This window comes from Sus scrofa, chromosome 13 (assembly GCF_000003025.6).
Source record: "Sus scrofa isolate TJ Tabasco breed Duroc chromosome 13, Sscrofa11.1, whole genome shotgun sequence".
NCBI classification, from domain to species: domain Eukaryota; kingdom Metazoa; phylum Chordata; class Mammalia; order Artiodactyla; family Suidae; genus Sus; species Sus scrofa.
In genome coordinates this window covers 22,473,118-22,499,093 of record NC_010455.5, presented here as the reverse complement: position 1 = coordinate 22,499,093, position 25,976 = coordinate 22,473,118, and the positions used below count along the sequence as shown (strand labels likewise).

General features: G+C 46.6%; 1 protein-coding gene across 3 annotated transcripts in view; it reads right to left on the bottom strand.

Annotated features, from left to right (window-relative positions):
- Positions 1-25,976, bottom strand: part of ITGA9 (integrin subunit alpha 9) — a 357,221-nt gene that overhangs the window by 156,624 nt on the left and 174,621 nt on the right. For all 3 annotated transcript variants that reach the window (XM_021071658.1, XM_021071659.1, XM_021071660.1), the window contains exons 16-17: positions 18,149-18,298; positions 271-347 (exon numbers count right to left, since the gene is read on the bottom strand). In XM_021071658.1, the coding sequence (XP_020927317.1) occupies positions 271-347; positions 18,149-18,298 (227 nt within the window). The remainder of the gene's footprint in view (positions 1-270; positions 348-18,148; positions 18,299-25,976) is intronic.

Below are 25,976 nucleotides of genomic sequence, written 5' to 3'. Positions count from 1 at the left end.
AAGTAAACACAAAATAACCTCCTATACACAAATGCTCAGGAAAATTAGAGATACTGGCTAAACTGTGAGATATGTGAGACTGCATACAAAACAAAAACCAAACCACTCCTTCCTAAAATAATAGCTGTTGCTAAAATTACTGTATAATATGCCGTTTTTAAAGCCACAACTTTTCATTGTAACCTACGTACTTTGCAGCTGCACACTTTGGGCCTGGAGTCAAGACCATCAGCTTCCCCAGAACAAGTCAAGAAAGAGGCACGGACTCACCTGGAGAGTAAGAGGTGACCCTGAAGCTGCAGGTCGGCGGCACAGTCCTCGGACCGGCAATTCCTTTCAAACACGGTCTGTGAGGGAGACGCAACAGGAAGGTTAGAACAGGATCTCGAGGCAAAGGAGTAAATAAGAGCGAACCACTTCCTTCCAAATCAGCGGGAGTTCTTCCTGTGAGACCCCCAGTCCCCTCCCCGATGAAGCCCACTCCCCGCAGGGCAAGGGATCCTCAGCAATTAACAAGGAAGCTCAAGTCCAAGGTGGCCTTGACTACAGAGGTCACTCCTTATCTGACTCATTTCTTAGGCTCCTCAAGGACTTCTTCGAGGGGGTTTTTCAAGAAAGGTACCTGGTTCTCTCCAGCTTTGAGAAGATCTCTCAGTGCTCTCCCACAGAAGTGAATAATAACCCAGGTGTGTCATGAAGTCTTAGGTTACAGTCTTGACCTTGCCCTCTGCTGTCTTGGGGAAGCAGAAAACCCATACTTGAGATGGGCTCTGCCTGAGCGAGGGGATCATATTATAATTTTTAGCACCAAAGGGAAAAGTCAAAGGCAATTAGACTCTGAGGCTGAGGGCCCCACAACCGGCTTCAGGGATACTTTCCCATGTCTTGGTGGGGCTGCCAGGAGTTAACAGGGACGGGGCATCCTTTCTGTAACCAAGACCACGCCTTGAGGGCCAAAGCCCTACCCAGCACTGGGGCCTAAAGCTCCTCACGCCAAACCCAACCTCTTTCAGGAGGGCTTGTGGCGTGTGCCTGGGTCTGTGTGTAGAGGACAGAGGGAATCGGGAGTGGCTTTGGGAGGAGTTAACAATTTTCTCCTCTCTGCAGCCCCTCCCTCAATCTGGTCTCCACCTCTCCCGGTTCCAGGCTCTCTGTGTCTACACTGACAAGGCTCTTCACTACTGTCAGACGCCTGTGATCACTCTGGTGGGATTTGGGAGAAGAGCTGGTGGCCATTTTTCAGTTGTCATTTATTCACTCTTCAGCTTCCTCATCATCCCTGCTCATGTCTGTGGGCCGCCCCCCAACCCAGAACAGAGTCCCAGTGATTAGGCCCCCTCCCACAGGACGAGCCCAGGAGGAGGCTTCTCAGAGGGGCCGCGTGGACTCCAGTGAACGTGCTGGCCAACAAACAGTCTAGACCCAAGCAGATGGAGTCATTTTGCTGATGGAAATCCAGATGCCCATGTCACGTTTCCAAAAGATGTTCCAGCAACATTCCCTGCCTGGAGTGTGGGGGAAGACCTCAAAGTCTTGGGACAAAAAGAGGACATTCCCACGTTCTTTTGGACAACACCGTGGGCAAGGAGAGAGCCAAATTTCCAGGGGATTTCAGCAGAAGGCATGTGCGATTTACCTGCCATCTCCATCAGGGAGAACACAGGAAGAAGTAGATGTGATGCCACATGAATATCTCAGGTGGGAGAAGGAGGCTTTCTGAGGTGAGCAATGAGGAGAAACACCAAAGGTGGATTTAGCCCCCAGCTCAGGAAGGCGTGAGGTCCCTCCCTGACACGCCCCCACCCGTGTCTTGCCCCTCACTTCCTATTCATAATGTTAGTTGATTTTCTGCAAGAGAAGGGCTCATTCCAACTCACAGGAGCTTCAGGCCCCACTGAACCCAGCTTCTGCCTCAGCTCTTTACAAGTGTCTCTCCCATTTTACAGGCAAGAGATCATTTGACTTCCTGCCTTCAGAGGCGGGGTGGGGAGCAGGTGAGAACAAACAAGTCAGAAGTGACCTACAGATATCGATCTGGTCCCTGCCCTCCCCAGCTCCGTCACTCTGACTCTCTCGTGGCAGCCACCCCTCAGACTGCCTTATAACTTCCCGCCTCAGTGTCTCCCCACAAGCCGATCCCAAATGCCTCCACCCCGTTCACCGTGGTACATGCCCTCTTATCCTCTAACGAGCAAATCAAAAACCACATCCCTGAGCCCCCATCGAACTTGGGCTCTGACGTAGGCTCTTGCAGTTCACACGCTTTTCTTTCTGCCGCTCATCTCCATCATAACTGCTTAATTTTACGGGTCTCTCCTCTGCTAAAAATTATGCTCCTTGAGGATGGGGACCATACCGGTCTTGTTCACCCCAGTGCCTGCCCTCAGAGCCCAGTGTGTAGAAGCTGCTCAGTCAACACTGGAGGACCACACATGCTCTGAGAGATGTGGTGGCCCCTGAAATAGGGAGCCCAAGGGTGGGAGCTCCAATCTGGGCTAATGTGAATACACTGCTTACCAATACCAAAGCTGGAGACCCCACACACAGCACCTGTCCCTCAGCTACAAGCAAGTGCAGAGCCTCCCAACGAGGAAGTGGCTGCTTTGGAAAAGCTCTGTCCTTGGTCTGACTTTCCCTTGTACTCTGCTATTTCCTGTCCATCAAACTAGCTTCTCTAGCTTTTGTTAAATCCTCTAGTGCTGCTAAATTTCCATCCAGCAATTTAGCACACACAGACAGACACACACGCACACGCATTGAGTGAGTGTTTATAGCGATCAGCTAAAATGAAGCACAAACTATCATAAGAAGACAAAGCACAAGCTTAGAAATTAGGCCAGGACTCAATTTCTACACTTATAAAATGTAAATAACACCTTCAGCGACACTCTTGTTAATGCAGATTCGCTCTTAGCTGGCGGGTGGGAATTTGTGTCTATTACCCTGTGTTTGTCTTAGGCACTGTGCGTCACTGTTTACACCAGCAAATGTGAGTGACAGCTAAGGTGTGTAGGAGTGAGCGCCATGAGGGTTTCCTAGTTGACAGTGCAGTAAGAGGATCATGGAGCCAGAGCTAAAGTGAATTTTGCTCTGTGTGGATGACTGGACTTTTTAAAAGTCAATGCACAGTGTTTCCCATTACAGTCCTTACGATGTGACTGTGCCATTTCCTCCCGTAGAGAGGCGGAGTCGATGCTGCACCCCCTGAAGCTGGGTGGATTTGTGGCTGCAGAGGAAGTTGTGTTTTGCCATCTTCAAGCCTAGTCATAAAAAGAAATTGAGCTTCCTCTGAGTTCCCTCAGGGCGTTTGCTCTTGGAATGGTGCTATGATCCTGTAAGGAAGCCCAAGCTTCCCATAGAGAGGCTCATACCGACAGAAAGTGACCAGCAGCATCCACCCGAGGCTGGTTGAGACAGTCATCATGGAAGATGGTCCCCCAGCCCCACCAGGCTGCCCCAGCTGACACTATGTGGAGCAAAGATGAGCTGTCAGAAGCAGGCCCTGCCAAATTTCCAGTTCAGGGGCAAAATGACTGACTGCGGTTATTTTAGGCCACCAAGTTTTGGGGTCATCTGTGATGCAGCAATAGATGCGTGGACTACTCCTCAACCTAATGGCCTCCCCCAACTTGGGTAAGGGCATGAACAAAAGTGGGCTGGGCACACCAAGCCCTGGCAGAGCCTCGGCTCAGGCAAGACCCTCCCAGGCTGGGAATGGAGTTGTCTTACAGGTAAAATATCAAGACAGCAGGGAATCAAGAGACCAGGGTGATCGCTGTGGAGACTGAAGTTGAAACTCAAGAGTTCCTAGGTCAGGACCTGGATTCTTCTCTCTGGGCAAAAGACCATTTTGCTTCCGGAGGAACTGAAAAACATCTCTCTGGGGCAGAAGCGTGGGCAGACTGAAGCCTCAGAACGCTAGCTGATAGCTCAGTTTCCAGAAGCCAGTAAGAACTACTTCTCCTACCTAACGTGTGAGGAGCACAGGTTCTCCCTGATACCAATGAGCCAAACTGCTGGTTTTCCTGGAAACCCAACTTCTCTGCCTGCTTGTACCCATACCTCCCTCGTCTTCTGTGCAAACACAAGCTTGACTGCCTAAATCAGGCAGATTCCAGCCCAGCAGTCTCTCCCACCTCCCTCCAGCCTCGACCTCTGGCTGGGAAAACCCTGTCAATTTTTTTTTTTCTTTTAGCCTGGAAGTAGCCTTTCTGGGAACTGGAAAGAGACCTAAGAAGCCATCATTTCTGACTCCTCTCTGGTGAAAAGAGGTTTAACCCTTTCTCTCAGGAGATGACCATTTCCTGCCTCAGGCTTTATGGTCTGGATCCCAGCAGCCTCTTTAACCCATGGACTAGATTTCCATGTGGACTCCTTCCTTAGGCGGGTCTTCACCTCAATTTTCCCTAAAAAATACACTTATCTTTTTGAAATCCTTTCTCCAGCTTCCCCTCCAATCCAAAAATCTGTTTATTTTACAGCAAAGTTGGCACATTTTTTCTGTAAAAGGCCAGACAGAAAATATTCAGGCTATGGCCATATGGTCCCAGCTATAACAGCTCAGCTCCTCGGCTAAGGAGCGAAAGCAGACCTAGGTAAAGGAGTGGTCGTGCTGTGTCTCAATAAAACTTTATTTATAAAAAACAGGCAGCAGGCTAATTTGGCCTGCAGACTGTAGTTTGCTTGCTCCCATTCTAGAATATTTGGCTACTGATTTCCTCATTCCCTATAGGCTGGGGTGGTGGGAAATACAATGAGTTCAGGTCAATGTACGGTTTGTTCTGAAGCAGAGCACAGAGGCTGCAGTTAGCTGGGTTTTGCCACCAAGGCCACACCAGCCTTGGGTGTATGTGATTCAGGGCTGCCCTGGCCAAGGCTGACTTCAGAGAGGCAGTTGTTCGCACCTGGGCCCATTTTCCTTCTCAAATCTGCACTAGGAAAAAAATCTTCCCTTCTGATCTAGCAGGAAGTACAATTCTTAGTCTCTTCTACCTATCCTGTTCAGAGGAGGGTCAGTTGCTTGGACTTGGTGATATTAGCGTAAAAACAGGTATAGTCATTGGCATAGGTTGGACATTGTTTATAGGTTGCTCTGGCAACCCGGTCCCATGCTGAGGCCTGAGAAAATAGGACAATCAGATCAGGTGGGAATAAATGCTTTTCAAATCCCACCCCAAGGCTATTTTCAAGCTAAAATGAAGAAAACATTTCCTGACAGGCAATATGACTTTGCAGAGGGTCTCTCCCTGGACAACAGGAGGGACAGTGCTGAACTCTTGCTCCTTGCATAGCTCCCTGTAAGGTCCCAGAGACCCCAGCCATATGCATTTCATTCCTGCAACCCCAGCACCTAGCACGGTATTAAACATCTGTGCGTGTGCGTAAAAGCCATGACCTGAGTATAAGGGGTTTCTCCTTCCCAATTCTGTTTTAATGCTTTTTCCAGAATTCAACATTGTCCTTAACGTGGCACATTAAAAGAGTTCAGAGTGGTCCCAGGAATTTCAGCTCTGTTGAGCCCTGTGCTCAAATGGAAGAAGGAAAAGTCTCAGTGCTTGGTACTTAAAATCAGGTCATGCAGGAAGACTTGCTTTCTAAAGAACAGTATGTCCACAAGAATAAATGAAATACTTTGTAAAATTAAAGCTGGGAAATTCCTTCTATTTCAGGAATCATCCTTTCAGATTTTGAAATCATGGGAAGAGTCCTATTGGTCTCCCTCTAAACAACAAGCCTGGTATTTGATTTTCCTTCATGAGAAAACTGGAGGTGATAAATTCTTTTTCTTTGGGCATCCTTTGGTTTACTCCATGGCCCTGCAATTCACACAACAGCCTCCTCTGCCTAAAGGCAACATTTCAATGCTCTAGTTCAACCCCCATGAAGAACTGAGTGGGAGGTGGAGCTGCTCAGGGAGCTCTTGCCCACCTGGGCCTGCACTTGGCCTCTGGACCCTCCCAGTGCCCTTTCCAGGTCTGTCTGGGATGAAGTGGCCTTTTCTAGGCCACATTTCATGTCCCTTTACAACTCAAGCCATCAACTCTGCTCTAGGCAATCTCCTGCCCCTGAGAACCAGAATTTCCTTCCCTTGATTTTTACCCTGGAATCTTTTGTATTTATGTTTCATTTATTTATTCATTTAAAGTGGCTGTTAATTAGTCACAAGAGGCAGAAAACAAAACCAACAAGTTCAAATAAATGGGCTGCTGCTATCAGAGAAAAGGAAGACTACGCTAGCCATGCTTCTAAAAGCTGCTGTTGGATGTAGTCCGGCAACTAGGAGTGAGGAATACGGCCCCAAAGTGGAGAGGATTCCAGGGAGACCGCTCCTCACCTGTCTGCAAGGACATCACCTACCTGGGCCTCAGGAATAACTTCAAGTAGCAAGTACCTGGCCTTTGATTTCCTAGATCAGCAGTTCTCACTGTGGTTCAGTGGTAACCAACCCGACTAGTAATCAGGAGGACATGGGTTCATCCCTGGCCTCACTCAGTAGGTTAAGGATCTGGTGTTTCTGTGAGCTGTGGTGTAGGTAGGTCTCAGACACAGCTTGGATCTGGCATTGCTGAGGCTGTGGTGTAGGCTGGCATCTACAGTTCAGATTTGACCCCTAGCCTGGGAACTTTGATATGCTGTGGGTGCGGCCCTGAAAAAAAAAAAAAAAAAAAAAAAAAAAAGGTAACCATGATTTCCTTGATCATCTCAGAATATAATGGGGGGGGGGCACTAAGATTTCTTCTCCTGCTAGAGGCTGTCCACTGGACGTGTGCCCTTGCTCACTTACACTCATACACATTCACATGCTTGTGGGGAGGTTTTCAATTAGGCAGGACAATACAGAAACACCCCAAAAGGCTGAAGATTCTGGGGAAAACAACTATTTTCTCCTAAAATGCAGTTTGCAGAACAAGACACACTTTTTTCCCCCCAAAATTGAAAGATAATGATGGTAATTTGGTTTGCTAATAACATTTTGTTGAGGATTTTGGCATCTATGTTCATCAGAGATATTGGCCTGTAATTTGTGTGTGTGTGTATGTGTTTTGTTCTTGTCTGATTTGGGATTAGGGTAATGCTGGTCTCATAAAATGAGTTAGGAAGTGTTCCCTTCCCTTTGATTTTTTGGAGGAGTTTGATAAGAAGAGGTATTAAATCTTCTTTGGATATTAAAAAAAAAGGACAAAAAGAAAGAATCCCATGCTGAAAAAAACTGCAAAGATAAAGTATAACACTGAAGAAGAAACTGTGAAAATTCAACAAGTGACTACAAGTACAATCCAGCCTTTGATAGGTAGGTATACCCTCTCCTTTGCTATTTGTTGTTGTGTGCTTTGTTTTTTGGGTTTTTTTTTTTTTTTTTTTTTTTTTTTTTGTTTGTTTTTCTTTTGGCTGTGCCTGCAACATGTGGCAGTTCCTGGGCCAGGGATTGAACTCCTGCCACAGCAGTGACCCAAGCCACTGCATCCTTAACACACTGTGCTACAAGCAAACTCCTCTCTTGTTCTTTGGATTAATCTTGCAGGAAGCCTGAGACAGAGACACAGCCAGACTTCCGTGGTCAGTAAGGTTGAATTATGTCCTTGTTTTCCTCACATGTACTCAAAGCTAGATGATTTTCACACATGTTTCACCGTGGTGCCCTTTCTGAAAAGATTAGCCAGAAGATGATGCCAAACAGCTGACGCCTGTAAGAACAGGACTGATCTGGCTGAAACAGGGGAGCCAGTGGATACCTCCCCCTCTAAAGCTCCTCCTCCTCCTCCACTGGGCCAAACTGCCCCCCTAAATCCAGGTGTGTGCTCTGGAACCCCCAGGCTGGATGGTCTCTGACACCTGTCTGGCTCTTACGTCTGGAGTTATCTGCTCTCTCCTCCCTGCCAACTCAGATTTCCATTTTCTGCAGAGATTGTATATAAGATAGTGAAAATAAACGTTAGAGCTGTAAATAACAGCATTCGAAGCCATTTGGGCACCTCATCCAGGAAAGCATTACCTAATGTCCAGGCTGAACAAACAGTGAATTTGCGTGGGCACAGCACTGGCATCCTCCACACCCAGGCACTAAGCCACTGGGGTGGGAGGTCTAGATGGTGATCCGTTTCCAGCACAAGGTAGGGTCAAAGTTTACGGCTTCAACATAGTTAGACATTAGCATGAGGGTAAAATAGCTCATCTTCCCCTTGAAAGATGGCAAAATGAGTATTCTCAACAGAGCCAATGGCTTGCCTTTCACCAGCTGTACCTCTTGCATCTTGGTCTTCAAAAATATATACTCAGATGGACAAAGGTATGTGATGTAGGTAAATCACCCAAAATCACAGGCAGTGCTCTCCTCCCTGGGAAGAATTCTTAGAGAGTTCATGGAGCACATTTCTTTTAATAATATGACTTTGCTGAATCTGCCAGTGAAGAAATTCTGATATGAGGTCCAACCTCTGCAGGAGACCTTTCAGAAGAGCCCTTTCCATAAGATAAATTTACTGAGCATCCTCAATGAGCCAGACTGGAGATTAGGCATTGAAGATCAACAGCTAATAAGAAAAAATAGATTCCTGTCTGCACTGGGCTTCCATTCTAGTAAGGGAAATAGGAAAGCAATTAGACAAATCTGTAATAATTGTGACAGCTATCATGGAGGAATCAAATAGTCAGCTCAGGGAGTTCCCACTGTGGCTCAGCAGAAACGAATATGACTAGTATCCTTGAGGATGCAGGTTTGATCCCTAGCCTTGCTCAGTGGGTTAAGGATCCGGCATTGCCGTGAGCTGTGGTGTAGGTTGCAGATGTGGCTCAGATCCGAGTTGCTGTGGCTGTGGCATAGGCCAGTGGCTACACTTTTTATTTGACCCCTAGCCTAGGAACCTCCACATGCCGTGGGTGTGGCCCTAAAAAGACAAAGCAAAGCAAAACAAAACAAAACAAAACCCAAAGAGTATCTCAGTCAGGGGATACAGGGTAGTTGGGGGGTGGCTCTCTGAGTAATAATTAAGCTAAGACCTAAAGAAAGAAGAAACGGCTGCAAAGAAAGCATGGCAAGAGCTATGCAGAAGAGGTATCAGCATGTGCAAAGGGCCTGAGACAGGAAGTGGCTTGCTAAGTCAAAGGGTGTCTGGAGTGTAGCAAGGGCAGCACTGGATGATGTTGGAGGGGCTGGGGCCCCTTGGGCAGGGTCTTTTGGGCCACAGTGAGAGTCTGAATGTTGTTCTAAGGGCGAAGGAAAGCTATTGGTGGGGCGGTGTTATGCACAGAAGTGAGCTGGTCCAAGTAAGAAATGCTAGTGGTCTGAACTAGAGCAATGGCAGTAGAGATGGAGTAAAGAGGATGGATTCATGAGCCTTTTGAGCTTAGGGTGGGACAGCTGGTTCTTGAATTCAGATTGTACATCCGTGTATTTGCCCCCTGTGGAACAAAGGGGCATCTCTGTTTCTATTTTACAGACAGGATCATCTGTGCCATATTTTAGATTCCACATATAAGTGATATCGTATGGTATTTGTCTTTTTCCTTCTGGCTTACTTCACTTAGTATGAGAATCTCTAGTTCCATCTATGTGGCTGCAAATGGCATTATTTTATATTTTTTATGGCTGAGCAGTATTCCATTGTATATGTGTACCACATCTTCTTAATCCATTCATCTGTTGATGGACATTTAGGCTGTTTCCATGTCTTAGCTACAGTGAATAGTGCTGCGATGAATACAGGAGTGCGTGTATCTTTTTCAAGGAAAGTTTTGTCCAGATATATGCCCAGGAGTGGGATCGCTGGGTCATATGGTAGTTATATGTTTAGTTTTCTGAGGTACCTCCATACTGTTCTCCATAGGTTTGTACCAATTTACATTCCCACCAACAGTGCAGGAGGGTTCCCTTTTCTCCACACCCTCTCCAGCATTTGTTATATGTTGACTTATTAATGATGGCCATTCTGACTGGTGTGAGGTGGTACCTCATAGTAGTTTTGTTTTGCATTTTTCTAATAATCAGTGATGTTGAGCATTTTTTCATGTGCCTGTTGGCCATCCAAATGTCTTCTTTGGACAGTTATTCCAAGGGTGGAGGAGGGAGGGAGTAGGATGGACAGGCATTTGGAGGTTTGGGGATGCAAACTGTTATATTTGTAATGGATGAGCAATGGGACCCTACTTTACAGCAAAGGGAACTGTGTGTGACTGGGTCACTTTTCCGTACACTAGAAATTGAAGAAACATTGTAAATTAACTACACTTTAATTTAAAAAAGCAAAAATAAAATAAAATAAAGCCAATAACCTTAGTCACACCTGCAAAGTCCCTTTGCCACGTAATGCATCATATTGACAGGTTGCAGGAATGAGGGTGTGGACATCTTTGGGGGACATTCTGTCTAGCCCTGACCAAGTCTCTTTGGGGGCCTCCTGGGCAAGCAGAGAGCAGTTATCATTTCCAAAGCTCTACTCTGGGTACAGGGTTTGAAGACAGGGTCTTGGTCATAACCACTGGTAGGCTCACCTGAAGGGGAAACACAAGGGCTACTCTGCACGGGGAATCAGTCCAATGGCAGCTCAGTACACAGGCTGGCCAGAGCTTTCCAGGATTGTTGTTTTGTTTTGGCTACGTCCATAGCAGGCAAGACTTTCTGGGCCAGGGATCAAGCCCACACCACAGCAGTAACCAGAGCTATAGCAGTGACAATACTGGATCCTTAACTGGCTCAGCAACCAGGGAACTCCCAGGATTGTTTCATTTAGTTCCTCCCGTACTCTTTCAGCAGCTGAGACCCACTAAGAACTGATAATGAGTCAACTCTCTGGGTGTATCAGATAGCACCTTCACAAACTCACCTGTAAGACCTTCCTGGGGCCATGGGAGAGCTCCTGGCTGCCCCCCATCCTGAGCTCAGGCAGATCATCTCCCTGAGGCGTGCTCTGATCTCCCACACTCAAGAAGATGCAGTGATCTCCTGACTCTTGCAAGTGCAATCAAGTCCAACTCCCTGGCCAGTGAACAAGTGGCCTCCAGCCCTGAGAGCCCATCTCCTTCCCCTCACCAGATGTTCAGTCACATGGAAGACCACCACCAACATCCATCAGTTCCTCCTCTTCTGTTGGTCTTTCAAACCCCTCCAGCCCTGAACATCCAAATCTGACTTCTTCCCTGAGGCTCTGGCCAACTATCCCTTCTCCATAGAGCATCTCCTCCTCCTCAGCTGGAAGAGGTCTCCAGAGTGCGATTCACACACACTCGTCTGAATCTCATTTTCTCTCTGTGTAAGTTAGTTATTCCTGGACAGTCTCTAAGCCCACTGAAGGCAGCAATGTTTCATTTGTCTTCTTAATCAGGTCTTACACGTAGTAGGCACTCAATTAACTGAATTGCTCTTGGACAGTCCTTTTCTTTTCTTTTCCTTCCTTCCTTTCTTCCTTCCTTCCTTCCTTTCTTCCCTTTCTTTCCTTTCTTTCCTTTCTTTCTTTTTTTTTTTTCCTTTTTAAGGCCACACCTGTGCCATGTGGAAGTTCCCAGGCTAGATGTTGATCTGAAGCTGCAGCTGCCAGTCTATGCCACAGCCACAACAACATGGGATACGAGCCACATCTGTGACCTAAACTGCAGCTCATGGCAGCCCAGGATCCTTAACCCACTGAGCGAGGCCAGGGATTGAACCAGTATCCTCATGGATACTAGTCAGTTTTGTAATTCCCTGAGCCCACAGTGGAAACTCCCTATTTATTTTTCTTATGGCTGCACCTGCAGCATATGGAAGTTCCTGGCCCAGGGGTCAAATCAGAGCTGCAGCTACAACCCAGGCTGCAGCCATGGTAACACTGGATCCTAGCCATATCTGTGACCTATGCTACAACTTGTGGCAACGCCAGATCTGTAGCACATTGAGCAAGGCCATGGATCAAACCCACATTCTCACAAAGACAATGTTGGTCCTTAACCCGCTGAGCCACAGTGGGAACTTGCTGCATAGTCCTTTTAAATACTCCTCTGGTTAATGAATGAAATACTTTGTTGTTGCTTGTGTATCAAATATTTCTTGAGGAGAGAGAGGAACATCTCTGCTTTCCTTAAATTTTTAAGGTAAAATACACGCTCATCAGGCTGTATGTCCTACAGATGTTTGCAGGGTTAGAACTTCAATATCTGCCAAGTGCCCAGAATCCCAATCCATCCTCAGCTTGAGTGGCAACCCCACTACTCACTCGGACAGCTTAGCACCTACCTGGAGCCCATTTTCTCCCAAGACTGCTCTTCATCCAGAAGAGGAAGCCTTGGCCTCCTGCCTGATTAACTCACTCCCACTCAAATGCCTGGGACCCATCAGTAAGCCCGTACTTAACATGCTCCAGTCACCGTCTCCATGTTATATACACGGTCTATGTAGCCAATCCACCTGACCTAGACCCTCAAGGGGGGCAGACTCTGACTCCACGAGATTACCACAATTTAATCCACTCCACTGCACAGTCCTATGTATCAACAAGGGCTTGGTGACTTTTAGTTGAAAAGGCTAAGCCATTTAAATCCTAATTTCATCTGACAACATGACTTGAAGCACTCCAATGAGTTTATTCCTTCCTAGGAAAGAAGTTGGAGCCCTTTGTGGAGATACTCTTTCGGTCATATATACACAAGTTAAAAATCAGCTCTGCCTCCTGGAGTGGGCCCAGCTCTCAGAATCTTTCCTCCCATCAAACTGAGCCAACATCTGGAAGACACATGGAGGAAGATCATTAAATTACCTTCCCCCTCACCCCATAATCAGGAAAAGGAGAATAAGCAAGGATCATTCTCCCAGAATTTTTCTCAGGCTCCTGGACAATCTTCCCAATCTAAGGACAATATTTTTCTTTTATTTTTAATCAAAGAGTCATATGGTTAAAATAATAACCTTCTGCCACACACCTTCCTGTACTGAACCTTCTCTCCAGGGGAACCACTATTATTCTTGTCCATTTATGTTTCTTTTGATGGTTACTTCCTTATCTCTAGCAAATATATTGATATGTCTACTTCCTGAGTTATCAGATTTTGACATTATCTCACTGAATTCCTTCCAAGATAGATAAGTCCTGAACTCACCTACATAATGGCCCATCCCACTGTGCACCTTCCTAATTTTGGCAGGCAAATCATTACTCTTAGCTGCTCTGCTGCACTGGTTCTCAAATGTTAGCTGCTTCAGAATTACCTGATCGGCTTGTTAAACTCAGATCGCTGGGACCTATTCATAAGTTTCTGATTCAAAGGGTCTGGAGTGGAGCCCAAGAATTTTCATTTCTGACAACACCCCAAGGGAGGCTGGTGTTGTTGGTTCAGTGACCACACTTTAAGAAGCACTGCTCTACTGGTAACCTCTACAATTTCAAGTAATAAACAGCTTTTTCTTGTTTGATCAAGTTTTTCAATATCTCTTGGCTCACCAATTGAAAAGATTACAATATTAAAACAACTTCTGTTCTATTTTTACCTCTACACAGTAAAATTTAATGACATTTACATTTTATACTATAACCACAGCTCTGATTGGGGGCTTGATTGTAAATACTGAAAACCAATAAACAGTGCTGTTATTATGGCCACATGATTACTGTTCACAGCAGAGCCAAGATAAGTGTCATGATTATATTTCCTCCTCTAATAGGTGTAAAGTTAAACTATGAGAACCTTCAAATTTTATTGAAGAGAGAATGCTTCTAATATTAAGGTCCTTCTCTTCCATATACTCTTTTACTTGCCTAAAATCCCACCACATTTTAATTGTTTTATATGTGAATCATGATGTATTTTTATTTTTCTGGGAGTTTTCTATTGCCTTTATTTTTTCTTTTCCATGGGGAAACCATATATTCCATCTGCACTGTATCCTGAATATTTGCTACTTTCTATGGCCAGCTTCATTCTTCTTGAAGCTCACTGATACCTTTTTGAAAGTGATCACTGTTTTTTGGACTTGGTGCATAGTTGTAATCCTGGAATTTCTTGTCACTAGACTTCTAGGAGTTAGTTCTCACATTTGACAACTTGCTCCTTCTAGTTGTCACCCTTGTTTTCTTGGAGTGCATCTCAGGTAATTCCCTTGGAAGGGTTATCAGGGATGTAAACTTTCCGGGTCCTTGTTTATCTGAACAATGACTGTTTTGACTTCATGCTTGACTGTTAGGCTAAGTGTAAAATCTTAGTTTCAAAATCACTTTCTCTCAGAGCATTGAAGCCCTTCTTTCACATATGTTAACTTCCAATCTTGCTAATAAGGAGTCTGACTAATTAAGTTTTAAGTGGGCATATATCCCTATCATCATCCTGTACTCCCTGTCCTAGAAGCATTTGTAATTTTCCTTAAGTCTTAAGAGTAGTGATATTCAAAATGATGTACTAGGATATTTGTTTTATCCTGCTTGCAAGTTGGTGGGTCCTTTACATTTTAAAAGTGTTTCTCTTTAATTCCAGGAAATTTTATTCCATTATCTCTCATAATTTTTTTTTTCATTTTCTGTTTGCTTTTTCTGATATTCCCATTACTTGGATAGAGGACCTTGAGATGCATCTTTTGGCTCTTTTCTATTCATCTTTTAGTTTTGCTTACTGCTTACTGGTAGATTTCTTATCATTTTCTTCTATTAAATTTTTGGTTCTGCATCCACATTGTTAATTTTCAAGAAGTTTTTCCTCATTCTTTCTTTCTTTTAAAAAGAAAAAGAATTCCTGGCACTTTCAAGTGGATAGAATGTATTCTTCAATTTCCCTGTGTTTATTACATAGCGTTTAAGTTGGGTTTGGTTTGGTTCTTGCTTTTTTAGGAACACACCTATGGCATATGGAAGCTCCCAGGCTAGGAGTCAAATGGGAGGTGCAGCTGCTGGCCTATGCCATAGCCACCACAATGCTAGATCCTTTAATCCACTGGGCAAGGTCAGGGATTGAACCTGCATCCTCATGGCTATTAGTTGGCTTCTTAAGGCACTGAGCCACAATGGGAACTCCTAAATTGTTTTTTTAAATCTTTATAATCTCTTATAAACGTTAAATATTTTATTTCCTTCTGAGTCAGTTATTCTATATGTGTATTTCAGTATTTTTTCCCCCTCATGTCCCCCATTTCCCCTCAATTTCAGATGTCCTTGGGTGTCCATTCATTTTAAGAATAAGATAAAAGGGCTAATTGGAAAATCTGGGTGTTTGGGTGGAAAGTGGGAGCGGAAGGTAGTTTTTAACTACATTGGCGGCTCCAAATGTCAGGAGAAATAAGACTTTCCACTGGGGAAACAGGACCAAACAGTTTACCCAATTCTTTAGAGAAGAATATGCCTGGTTGCTTGCTCTTCTGCATGCCTGAAGTATGTAGGGGTGGGGACAGGGGTTGAAAGTCAACTCTTCCATACACCAACCTTCACTTAACCACTGCCTTCCCTGTTTCCAGCCCTGCTTCTCACTCTTGCACTCCTCGAACTGCTGACCTGGCCATCGCTGCAGCCTCTCTGGACCCAGGGGTAGACAGGCATCCAGCCCCTCCATGTGCGTGCAGTGTTCACTCACTAACCCTCTTCCTCCTTCTTTGCTCACTACAGAAAATTAAGGGACTCTCTCACTGGGTGACACCCTTTCCCCCACAGCATTCCCCTCCCTGTTTGGATGTACTGATTTATACTCACAGTAACGTATGTCTATGTCAGGAAGCATAGACATAAATATTTATGCTTGGTTGAACATGAATCACAGGAATAGCATTTTCATACTAATTTGTCCCTGCATCTCTGGCTTCAATAAGGCTGCCTGAATCTAAAAATGTCAGTAGAGGTTCTAAGATGCTCTTCCCTCAAGAAGGCCCACTCTGTGCCACTGATGGGCTGGTGGGAATGAGGGTTGGGTTCGCTGTGGAAGGGATGCCCAGAGCTAGCAAGACACTGAAGAGAGGAGGCAACCACTGCACTGTGTCATTTCAGAGGTAAAACAAGCACAGGGTACCCTGAAATGATTCCCAGCACCCCGAGTTTGGACCATTCCCAAAACACAAGTTTCTTAGGCCAGCGAGATTCCACCTGAGAGAGCAGAGTAAATCTAGGGCTACAGGGAACTACTGATCTAGGACTCATAATACTGATTCACTAGGTCCCCAGCCTGACCTCTTCACTCACTTCACTGTCAGTAGATGGCGTCGACCTCTACCTCTTCATCAAGGCAGGAGTCACCAGCTTCCTGCCCTGCCTTGTCATCTTCCTTTCCTCAACTCCTCGCCTTCCTCACGCCTCCCCTTCACAACAGCCCCTCCACCCTGCCCACCGCTTAGACACATAGCATCCTCCCGGTCTCACCCCTCACTCCCCAAAGCCTGCTCCAGGCATCAGCGACCAGCAGGACATGCTGGCCACCCTCCAGGGCACTCGTGTTTTGAAAGAAGTTTATGTTTGACTCCAAAGACGCATCCGAAAAGGCAGTGTTGTCGATAGGTTCTGTGTAAACGAGTAGTGGGTGCTGTCAGCTCTGCCCAGCAGTTTCCAACTGCTGCCCCTCCCCCCGCTGATACAGGCGGGTAACGTGCCTCCTTCTCCAGAGAACTGTCCACAACCGGAGGGAGTCTCCTTCATGGAAGGTCACACTCCCCTTCTAGCCCCCATAGCCAGCCAAAGAGGGGGTGCAAAGGGCCAGCTACCTTCCCTCAAAGAGAGGACAGCTCTTTGCTGTAATTACGCTCCAGAGCTCCCTGCGGGGCCAAGACTAGACTTTAGCTGAGGCCACAGCCTTGCTCAGCCCTTTCCCCTTTCCTAGCAGGTTTCTCTTAAGAGCATAGCTTCACTTCACCAGGTGCTCCTAAATCCCTGTCTCGGGCTCTGTTGCTTTTTTTTTTTTTTTTTTTTTTTGGCCACCCCCCCCAGCATGCAGAAGTTCCCGGGCCAGGGATGCAACCCGAGCCATAGCAGTGACAACGCCAGCTCCTTAACTGCTAGGTCAAGCAGGGAACTCCTCAGGCTCTGCTTCTAGGGACGTCTTGGTGAAAAGCTCCATCTAAGACCCAAACATTTCTCTATGGTTCTGTTTACGACTCTCATCTGCAAGGTGTGGGTCACTGATCTGCTGCTTTTCCCATAAGCTCAGAACAGTCAGAACCATAGGGGCGTGGGGCCAGTGGGTATTTCCACAGCTTTGTCTGCACTCTGCCCTGGAGTCTGGTTTAGCCAAAAACCAGATTTGCCTGACCTTCCCCATGGTCCTGGACCTGAGATGATCTTAGGTGCTTTTTTTTTTTTTTTTTTTTTTTTTTTTGTCTTTTTTAGGGCTGCACCTATGGCATATGGAGGTTCCCAGGCTAGGGATCAAATTGGAGCTGTAGCTGCCAGCCTACATCACAGCCATGGCAACATGAGATCTGAGCTTGATCTGTGACTTACACCATAGCTCACAGCAATGCTGGATCCTTAACCCGCTGAGTGAGGCCAGGGATCAAACCTGTGTCCTCATGGATGCTAGTCGGGTTCATTAACCGCTGAGCCACAACGAGAACTCTGATCTTAGGTGTTAAAGAGAGATTTGAACTAGACTTGGAATCATATTTCCTGCCTACTAGTCAGCGCTGCATGTCTCCCAGATGGCTCGGGGCAGACAGGCCAATGCACTTCGAGGAATTAGTTCACGGCTCATTCCTAGCCCAGAGGGTCCACACCCACACTGCCCGGCAGCTCCTCTGCACAGAAGCACAGCCTAGAATCTGCTGAGCACTGGAAAGGATGGTGACAGCCTGTGCCCACAGGGCTCTGCCTCTCGAAGATGCTGAGTCAGGCATTCTTAACCACAATTCTAGCAAGAGGAAGCTCTTGCTTCTTCACCCCACTCCTGCTCTCACCAATAAAACATGTATAGAGCACCTATTAGGGGTTGATGTGAGCTCTGCAATTAGCGTATGAACAGGAAGCAAGTTTGGGGGCCCAGTGTCCAGTTCATGTCCTCCAAGGGATCCCCATTTTCTAATTTGGAGAGCAGACTCAGTGTGTTTCAATCATGTGGTTGTTAAACACCAACCCCCAGCTCATAGATTTCCTTATTTTTGCAGATCAGGGAAAGCGGCCCAGTCAGGGAGTGTGTCTGGCCTCAGTCTCCCCGGCATCCAGGACCATGACTTCTGCATAAGCACCTGCCCTTCAGGTCCCAGTGTGTGCTTCCAGGTCCTCACCTGATTCTTCTGGGCAATCTTCTGTCCCTTCTTCCAGCGGAGCACGGGCGTCAGGGCCGGCAGCTCCTTCTCCTCCTCGCCCGTCACGTGCTCGCCCAGGCTGTAGGCGGCTTCGAACACGATGGGGCTGATGACGTCTTGCACCCTCCGCTGGAACAATAAACACACAGGCCCGTGAGCTGCCAGCACTGGCTGACATCTGCTGAGCATTTCACAGTTTACAAAGACCTTCCACATGGAGTGCCTCCTGGGAGCCTCACAGCCACCCTTGTGGGGTAGGATTTTATTGCTTTTCATATTTCAGATGAGGTAATGAGGCCGAGAGCAATGACCGTCTTGTCCAAGGTCACTCCGCTAATGAGTGGGGGCTTTCCCACTCTACCTCGCCTGGTGCGAATTCACCGTCGCTTTAGCATGTGGAAGGCATTACCTTACTCATCTTCCAAATATTCTTATAAGCAGGCTGGCGGGCAGGCGAGCGAGCATCTGTACTCACACTGCAGGGCTAACCCTTTGCATTCATGGTGTTTTGATCATCAAAGCCCTTCTGCATTGAGATAAATATGGACTGTGTTTTGGGTAGGAGACCTGAAGGCACTGGGGCCTGGCCTCTTCCCAGAGCTGGGTGTTCCACAGAGCCAGGAAGGAAATCGGACCTCTGGCCTATGTTCTTTCCTTTGGAACCCAGGGCTTCAAGAGCCAAGAAAGTGACAGGTCGACAGTTACAATCAACACCTACAAGATGTCAGGCCCTGCACTAGGTATTCTAGAGAGATGAGCCACAACTGGCTCATTCCCCTGCAGCATATAATAAGGGAAAATGAAGAGGCAAGGCCCCCGGGCACAAGGCTGTTAAGGATTTTAAACCACATCTGCTCAATCCTGGAGTTCTTTCTGCACCAGGTCTCACTGCCCCCCAGGGACTCTGGACCCCCGCCCCCGCCTAGGGCCCACAGGTTAGAGTTCAAGGCAGAAACAAAGCATCAGTATCCCCTGCATCATGGGCCAGCATGTTCTATGGGAGGTGGGCTTCCCAAGGGAGCAAGGGACGTCCGAGAAGGTAGCACCAATGAGCCAAGTCCCTATGGCTTGCATCTGTCAGGAAGAGACGGTGGCGGGAGCCAGCCAGGAGGAAGGAATGAGAGGTGCGAGGTGGGCAGGCAGAGCCCAGTAAAGCCCAGAGTCGTGAGCAGAGCCAAGGATTTTACACTACGCTCCATGTAAAGTTTAGTGGAGTTTAGAGCAGATGAATGCTGTGTTCAGATTGGTAGAAAGTTTTAAAGTTTCCAAGAGGGAGTTCCTGTCGTGGCTCAGGAGGAACAAATCTGACTAGTATCCATGAGGACGCAGGTTTGCTGTGGCTGTGGCGTAGGCCAGCGGCTACAGCTCCGACTCAGCCCCTAGCCTGGGAACTTCTATATGCCATGGGTGTGGCCCTAAGAAAACAAAAATAAAAAAATAAAGTTCCCAAGAGGTACATAGTAAGGAGTTGGCTCTACCCACCCCCTAGGTACACAGCACCCCCTCCAGAGGGAAACACACCTGCCTGTTCTGGGGTATCTGTCCAGCTAGGCTGCGAGTAACACTGCTCATGGCACGTTGCACTTTGCCTTCCTTGCTTAGCACATACCCTGGGGGTGGCTCCATGTCAATACATAGAGCACCCCCACTGCTTTTTTACCAGCACATGGCACATGATCAGGGAGGCCCCGCCCTACCAGCCTTTGGACTCAAATCTGCTTAAGGAAGTGAATGGGTGGCAGCCCATCAGTGATGGGTACCAGCAATCTCCAAGATGGGTTCTGTGACCCTCGGTTCCCCCAAGCGGCAGGTAAATGAAAGGCTCTGTGATTGAATAAGTTGGGGGTTAAACAAAGACTCTTTATTCTCTTTTCTTACTGTTTGTTTTTAGGGCAACTGCCTCCCAGAAAGAGCAGGGTGGCCCCAGATTTACTGCAGCACGGAACCCCGTGTTTCCTCGGAGGTTCCTGGGGCGTGTCTGTGGAGCAGAACCTGCTCAGAGACAGTGGAAATCTCCCGTAGCAACCCAGGGGAGGAAGTGGTGCCCCAGCCAAGGCAACACCCCCAAAAGGACAGCCCCTCCCTCGACACTGTGTGTGTTCTGTTTTATCTGTGCTGCATAGGAAAGCAGCAGCAATGTTTACTGGTTTTTTTTTTTTTTTTTTTTTTTTTTGCATTTCTACAAGGGCAGCTTCCCTCAGCTCAGTCCTACAGTCAAATGGAGGGACTCCTTAGGATAGAGAAGGAGGCTTAGGGTTTGGGCATGGACCCTAATTGCTGACATTTTACTGCTTCCAAAAATTCACCACTATAAAATGAATCTTCTCCTTCATCCTAATATCAATTCAAGTGACAAAGACCTTCATAAGTAGAAAACGATGTAAATAAGAACTTAAGTAAACAGTTTTTCCTACCTATGTAAAGTCTTAAAACTTATATCTGGTAGTTCTCTTGTGGCACAGCAAGTTAAGGATCCAGCATTATCACTGCAGTGGCTTGGGTCGCTGCTGTGGCATGGGTTCGACCCATGGCCCAGGAACTTGCACATATTGTGGGTGTGACCAACAAAACCAAACTTATTTTGCATTGACTTTTACCATCTGGGAAGATATTCTATAGCTAATAAGGCAGTTTTCCAAATGAAAAAAATAAATAAACTGAAGCTTCTCAAACTGAACACACTTAATCGGACAGACTGAAAGCCAAGAATCTACCTGTTTTTTTTTTTTTTTTTTTTTTTTTAAATTGACCGCAGTCTCCTGTTTTGGAAGCTGAAGGAGTCTGGATGGAGAAGAACCCTCTGACTGGTGGCAGCATTTGCGGTGGCTGAGGTTTTATAGGGAATGTAACATAGACACAATTTGAGGTTTATTGGGTGCTTCTTTTATGCCAAGCAACATGCTGGGCCCTAGGGAGACAGAGATGAAAGGCCTGGGAGGAAGCAGGCAGTGGTGACAACGTAGTGCACCATGAACTAGGACAGAGGTGGCTTTGGGAACACAAATGAGAGCAGCTGATTCAGACTGAGGGCTGGCAGGCTTCCTAGAGGAGGTGTCCCTGGGCTCAGTCATAAGACAGACATGAGCTGGACAGCAGGCATAGTCAGTGCACACAGAGGGGTGGAGAGGGCAGGGCGGGCACTGGACTGCATGTCATCCCCAAGGTGGGAGAGTCAGGCCTGTGGGCAGGAATGCAAGGAGGGGAGACTGAAGCAGAGACCAGATTTCAGAGTGACTTACAGGTAGTGTTGATTTCGACCTACAATCTGGGAGAGCTGGGCGTGGGGGCGATGCTAGAGCCTATGTTACAGAAAACTCCTCCAGTTTCTTGGGGTGGGTGGGGGTGAGATGGGAGGTGGGAAACTGTTTTTCTAGAAAGTTCCCCAAACTGTAGCACAGAAGTGGACTGATGGGGACAGGCCTGGGGGCAAGCAGTCTACCATATGGTAGGGATGGAGAGGGCCTAACCCAGGGCCTGAGCAGGGGAGCAATGTGAACCTGACTTAGCCAGAAGATATGGTGGGGTGTGGTGACTGAAGATGGGGGATGAGAGAGAAAGAATTATAGAAGGTGCCGCCATATTCAGCTCAGGTGAGTGAGTGGACCCGGGAGCCCCTCAGTATCATGGGGAACCAAGAGGGAGAACAGGAGTGCACATGGTTCAGGTGTGAGTGTTCTGAGCTTCGTTATAACATGGAAATCCTCTTCTTGTCTACAGATGCCAACTCCACAAGGAATCTCCCAGAATACACTGCTTTGGGCCCCAAACCCCATGCTCCCTTTTCTCCTCCTCCAAACTGTTCCTCTGCTTTAGTGTCCAGTGTCAGCCTCCCTGGCACTGGCTCATCTAGACCCACCACCTATACCAACTCCGTCTACACTGTGAGCTCATCCACCCGTCTCCCCAGGGACGGGCTTTGCCCTCCTTTAAACTGTATCCTCCTCCTCCTCCCTCAGTGCACTTCACACACACGCAGGGCTGCTGGGCTGGGCTCTGAGGTTGAACCGCAGGGTCTGCTGACAAGAGGGAGAGAGACCCTCAGGGATACACAGTGAGGACCCTCATTTCTTTATGGGGAGCCCTTCTGCCTTTTCCTTCTTGTTCATTACCTTGCTCTGAAAATGAAATCCGAGCAATGAGGAAGGAAAACACAGCAGGGGAGGCTCAGGACAGGCAGAGGCCGCCACCCAAGGGTTCCACCACAGAATGGGACACCCTGCCCTGTTATCCTAGGGCAGATAGGCAGTCGTGAGGGTCAAAAGGCCAGAAGTCTTTTGTCCCCTTCACTTGTGGAACCATGCAATTTTCCCTGGTGAGTAAAAGGAGCAGCAAATCATAGGCCCTGTCTACCTGGCCAAGGAAGACATGCCATCACTATCTGGAGGACTCGACTCTAAGCCCCCTGTAAGCAGGACCTGAGCACCGTGCACCCCGTGACCAGCCACGTGAGTTAGAAACCTACCTCAGGCTGCTTTTCTCCAAGAAATGAAGGATTTTTATCCTTCTGAGCTAACTAGCAGCTACAGCAGTAAACTAAATGAAAACAGGAAGGGTTGATCTCACTTTCAATGTGCAAATAACACAGAAGGCCAGCAAGTAAGCAGCTAGCTTTAAGCCAGATAACTGGTTTGGGAAAAACCCTCTACACATTTTTTTTTTTTAAAGAGGTCCCAGTATTTTTCTTTTCCTGAACATGAGATCCTTTTGCCCCCTTCCTCCTACATACTTTCTCACAATTCCTCTGCCATCTATACCCAACTCTACTGCCTATAATTACCTTGCACGCACTCCTGGAAACGAGAAGTCTTCAAAGTGGAATGCCTTTTCCTTCATCTCAATGTTCATAAAGATCAAAACAGCAGTTAAAATGTTATAAGGCAAGCTTATAAGCAATTCTTATAAGCTCGAAGACTCTTTTAAAAGCAAACTGCGGATTTTGCATTTACAGTATTAACAGAGGGACTTACTGAAGACCTACCCTCCCACTGAGAACAAGTAGAAAAGCTTGGTGATGACCACACACACACACACACACACAAAGGTTTGAAGGCATCAGGGAACTATCAGGACAGCCAAGACTTCAGAGTCTAGGGTCCCAGAAAGAAGGAAGGCATCCCCAACACAGAGCAGCAGCATCTTTCCCTTGAGCTGTTTACAGGTTTGTAAGCAGCACAGAATAAGAGGCTGAGAACCTGAATGTGAACTGGTGGCTAAAAGGCTATATGTAAGTTCTCGAGTTTCTCAGCTGAGTTTCCCGCAGACTTATGAGTCTGTGTAGACAAATTTAAAGCTCCGAGCTACTAAGGAAGCCAGGACTTGCAGGCCACAATGCCCAACAGAAGGGAGGCATACAAAGGCGAGTGTGATATTTGACACTACACTTATTCTCAGGCATTAGCGGAATCCACAGCAACACGGGGTTAGGAGACTGAGAAACCAAGCAGAAGGCAGTGGCTAAGGTGATGAGAAGATGTAGTTAGCTGCAGACTGGACACAGCAGGAGAGAAGGCCAGAGACCCAGAAAGCAAGACAACAGAAAACGTGGACTGAAGCATGTAAAGGAAAAGGATGGAAAACTCAGAAATGAAATTCAGAAGAGGCCACAGTGAAAGATATGACATATTTAGAATGATAAATAACCTCTATAATTATATGAAACACTTAGCACAATGCCTAGCATACCAAAGGGGGACCATAAATAGCAGCCATTATTATTTTCACCATGTTTTTTTGGGCCATGCCCATGGCATACATAAATTTCTGGGCCAGGGATCAAACCTACACTACCGCAGTGACCCAAGTCACAGCAGTGATGCCAGAGTCTTAACCCACTGAGCCACCAGGGAACTCCTTTACTATAATTTTTAAGTGGCAACTTTGATATGAAAATCTGCCTAAACTACCCAGTTGCAAAATGAATTCTTATTATGAACTGAACGTGTAGCAAGAATTCATTTCCCATTTCACTAGAGAATAAGCTGAGGCCATGTATGGTTTCATTTAGAGTCCCATAAATTAAAAAATAAAAGAAAATTTAAATTAGGAGTTCCCATTGTGGCGCAGTACAAATGAATCTGACTAGGAACCACGGGATTGCAAGTTAGATCCTCAGCCTGGCTCAGTGGGTTAAGGATCTGGCCTTGCCACAAGCTGTGGTGTAGGTCGCAGACGCAGCTTGGATCTGGGGTTGCTGTGCTATGGTGTAGGATGGCAGCTGTAGATGTGATTTGACCCCTAGCCTGGGAACCTCAATATGCCACCAGGTGTGGCTCTACAAAGGAAAAAAAAAAAAGAAAGAAAGAAAATTTAAATTAAAACCAAGGGAGAAAATTCTCTACGTTTCTCAATGAGATTAGAGATTTTAACTCTAACTACATATGACTTTATTTGTAATATCTTTTTGTGGAAATGGATATCATTATTAGTCTGAAATATACGATTCCCTCAGCAAGCATCAGTGCCCAGAAAGGGCATGAAAGCGTTAACTACTCTTCAATTAACATACTTGCATAAATTATCCTATTTGTGAAAATCACTAACCTCATTCATGTTTTTTCCTCTTCAAAAGTAAAACAACATCTCCCCAAATGTTTGAAAAAATGGTTTGTTTTTGTATTTTAAGAATTTGTGTGCATGGGTAGGGATTGCTTCTTCAGTCAATTTATATGTTCGTGTGTTTTGTAATTTTTGTTTTTTCTTTTTCTTGGCATCCACTCCAAAAGCATGCTAGTGGGAGATGAGAACTTTTAACAATTGGAAGCAATTTTCTAAGAGCATGCTACATCCAAAGAGACATGTTAATTACGTCACAGATAACTCTACATATCATTTGACCGCTATGTGATACCAGATGGAACCAGGCCAAGATGGAGTTATCCAGCCTATGTGTCCTCCAGGGGAATGAATTTCATCTTCCCATTGAGCATGCCTCCCCCTTCCTCTCTTAATTCTCTCTTCCTATCTCCCACCCTCAAAACTCCAAGGTGGCTTTGATAAAAGTACTGGGAGGTGAGGAGGCTCCCTTGAGGTGCAGCGGGTTAAGGACCCAGCATTGCCGCAGCTGTGGTACAGGTTGCAAGGGTGGTGTGGGTTTGATTCCAGGCTGGAGAACTTCCACATGCCATGGTTTCAGGAAAAAAAAAAAAAGAAAAAAAAAAGTGAATATGAAACTAACACAGAAGAAAATGCTCCAAAAGTAACCAACAAAAGAACTGTGGCCAGACCTGGCCCAGGCAGGCCTTCTTGCTCTATCACTCTTTGCTACATTTGTCTCAAGCCAGGAGACCTTCATCCAGCTGGCATGTCATCCTCAATTCTCACATGAAGACAGAACCTCCTAGGACCCCTGGAGCTAACAATGACCTCCGAACCATCACTTGGTGGACTGTGACTGTTTCGAGAAGTGGGGAAGGGAGAGAGGACCGACTTGATTCAGTGAGCATTTCAACCCTGAAATCTCCTCTCTTTGCATCTCGGCCTGATAAAACAAGCATTCGAGGAAGGGGACGCGACTGTGCCACGTGCAGCTGCTCATACCGGACTGCTGCCCCCACCTGTGCCTCTGCTTCTGCTGACCCTTATCCCCAAAGAACAAGATCCACACTTCATGGCACAGCTCAAGGCTGACTCTTATACAAGGCTTTCCTTGAGGACACAGCCCTCTGGCCACAGCCCCCCAGAACTCCAGAGTCCTTGGGACACAATTGGCACTTAGTTATTTTCTGCCTTTCTATTGCTGTCTTTCCCTGAATCTAAGGTCTACCCTCAGCCCCTAAATTTCTGAAGTGGGAATGCATCTTTGCATCAA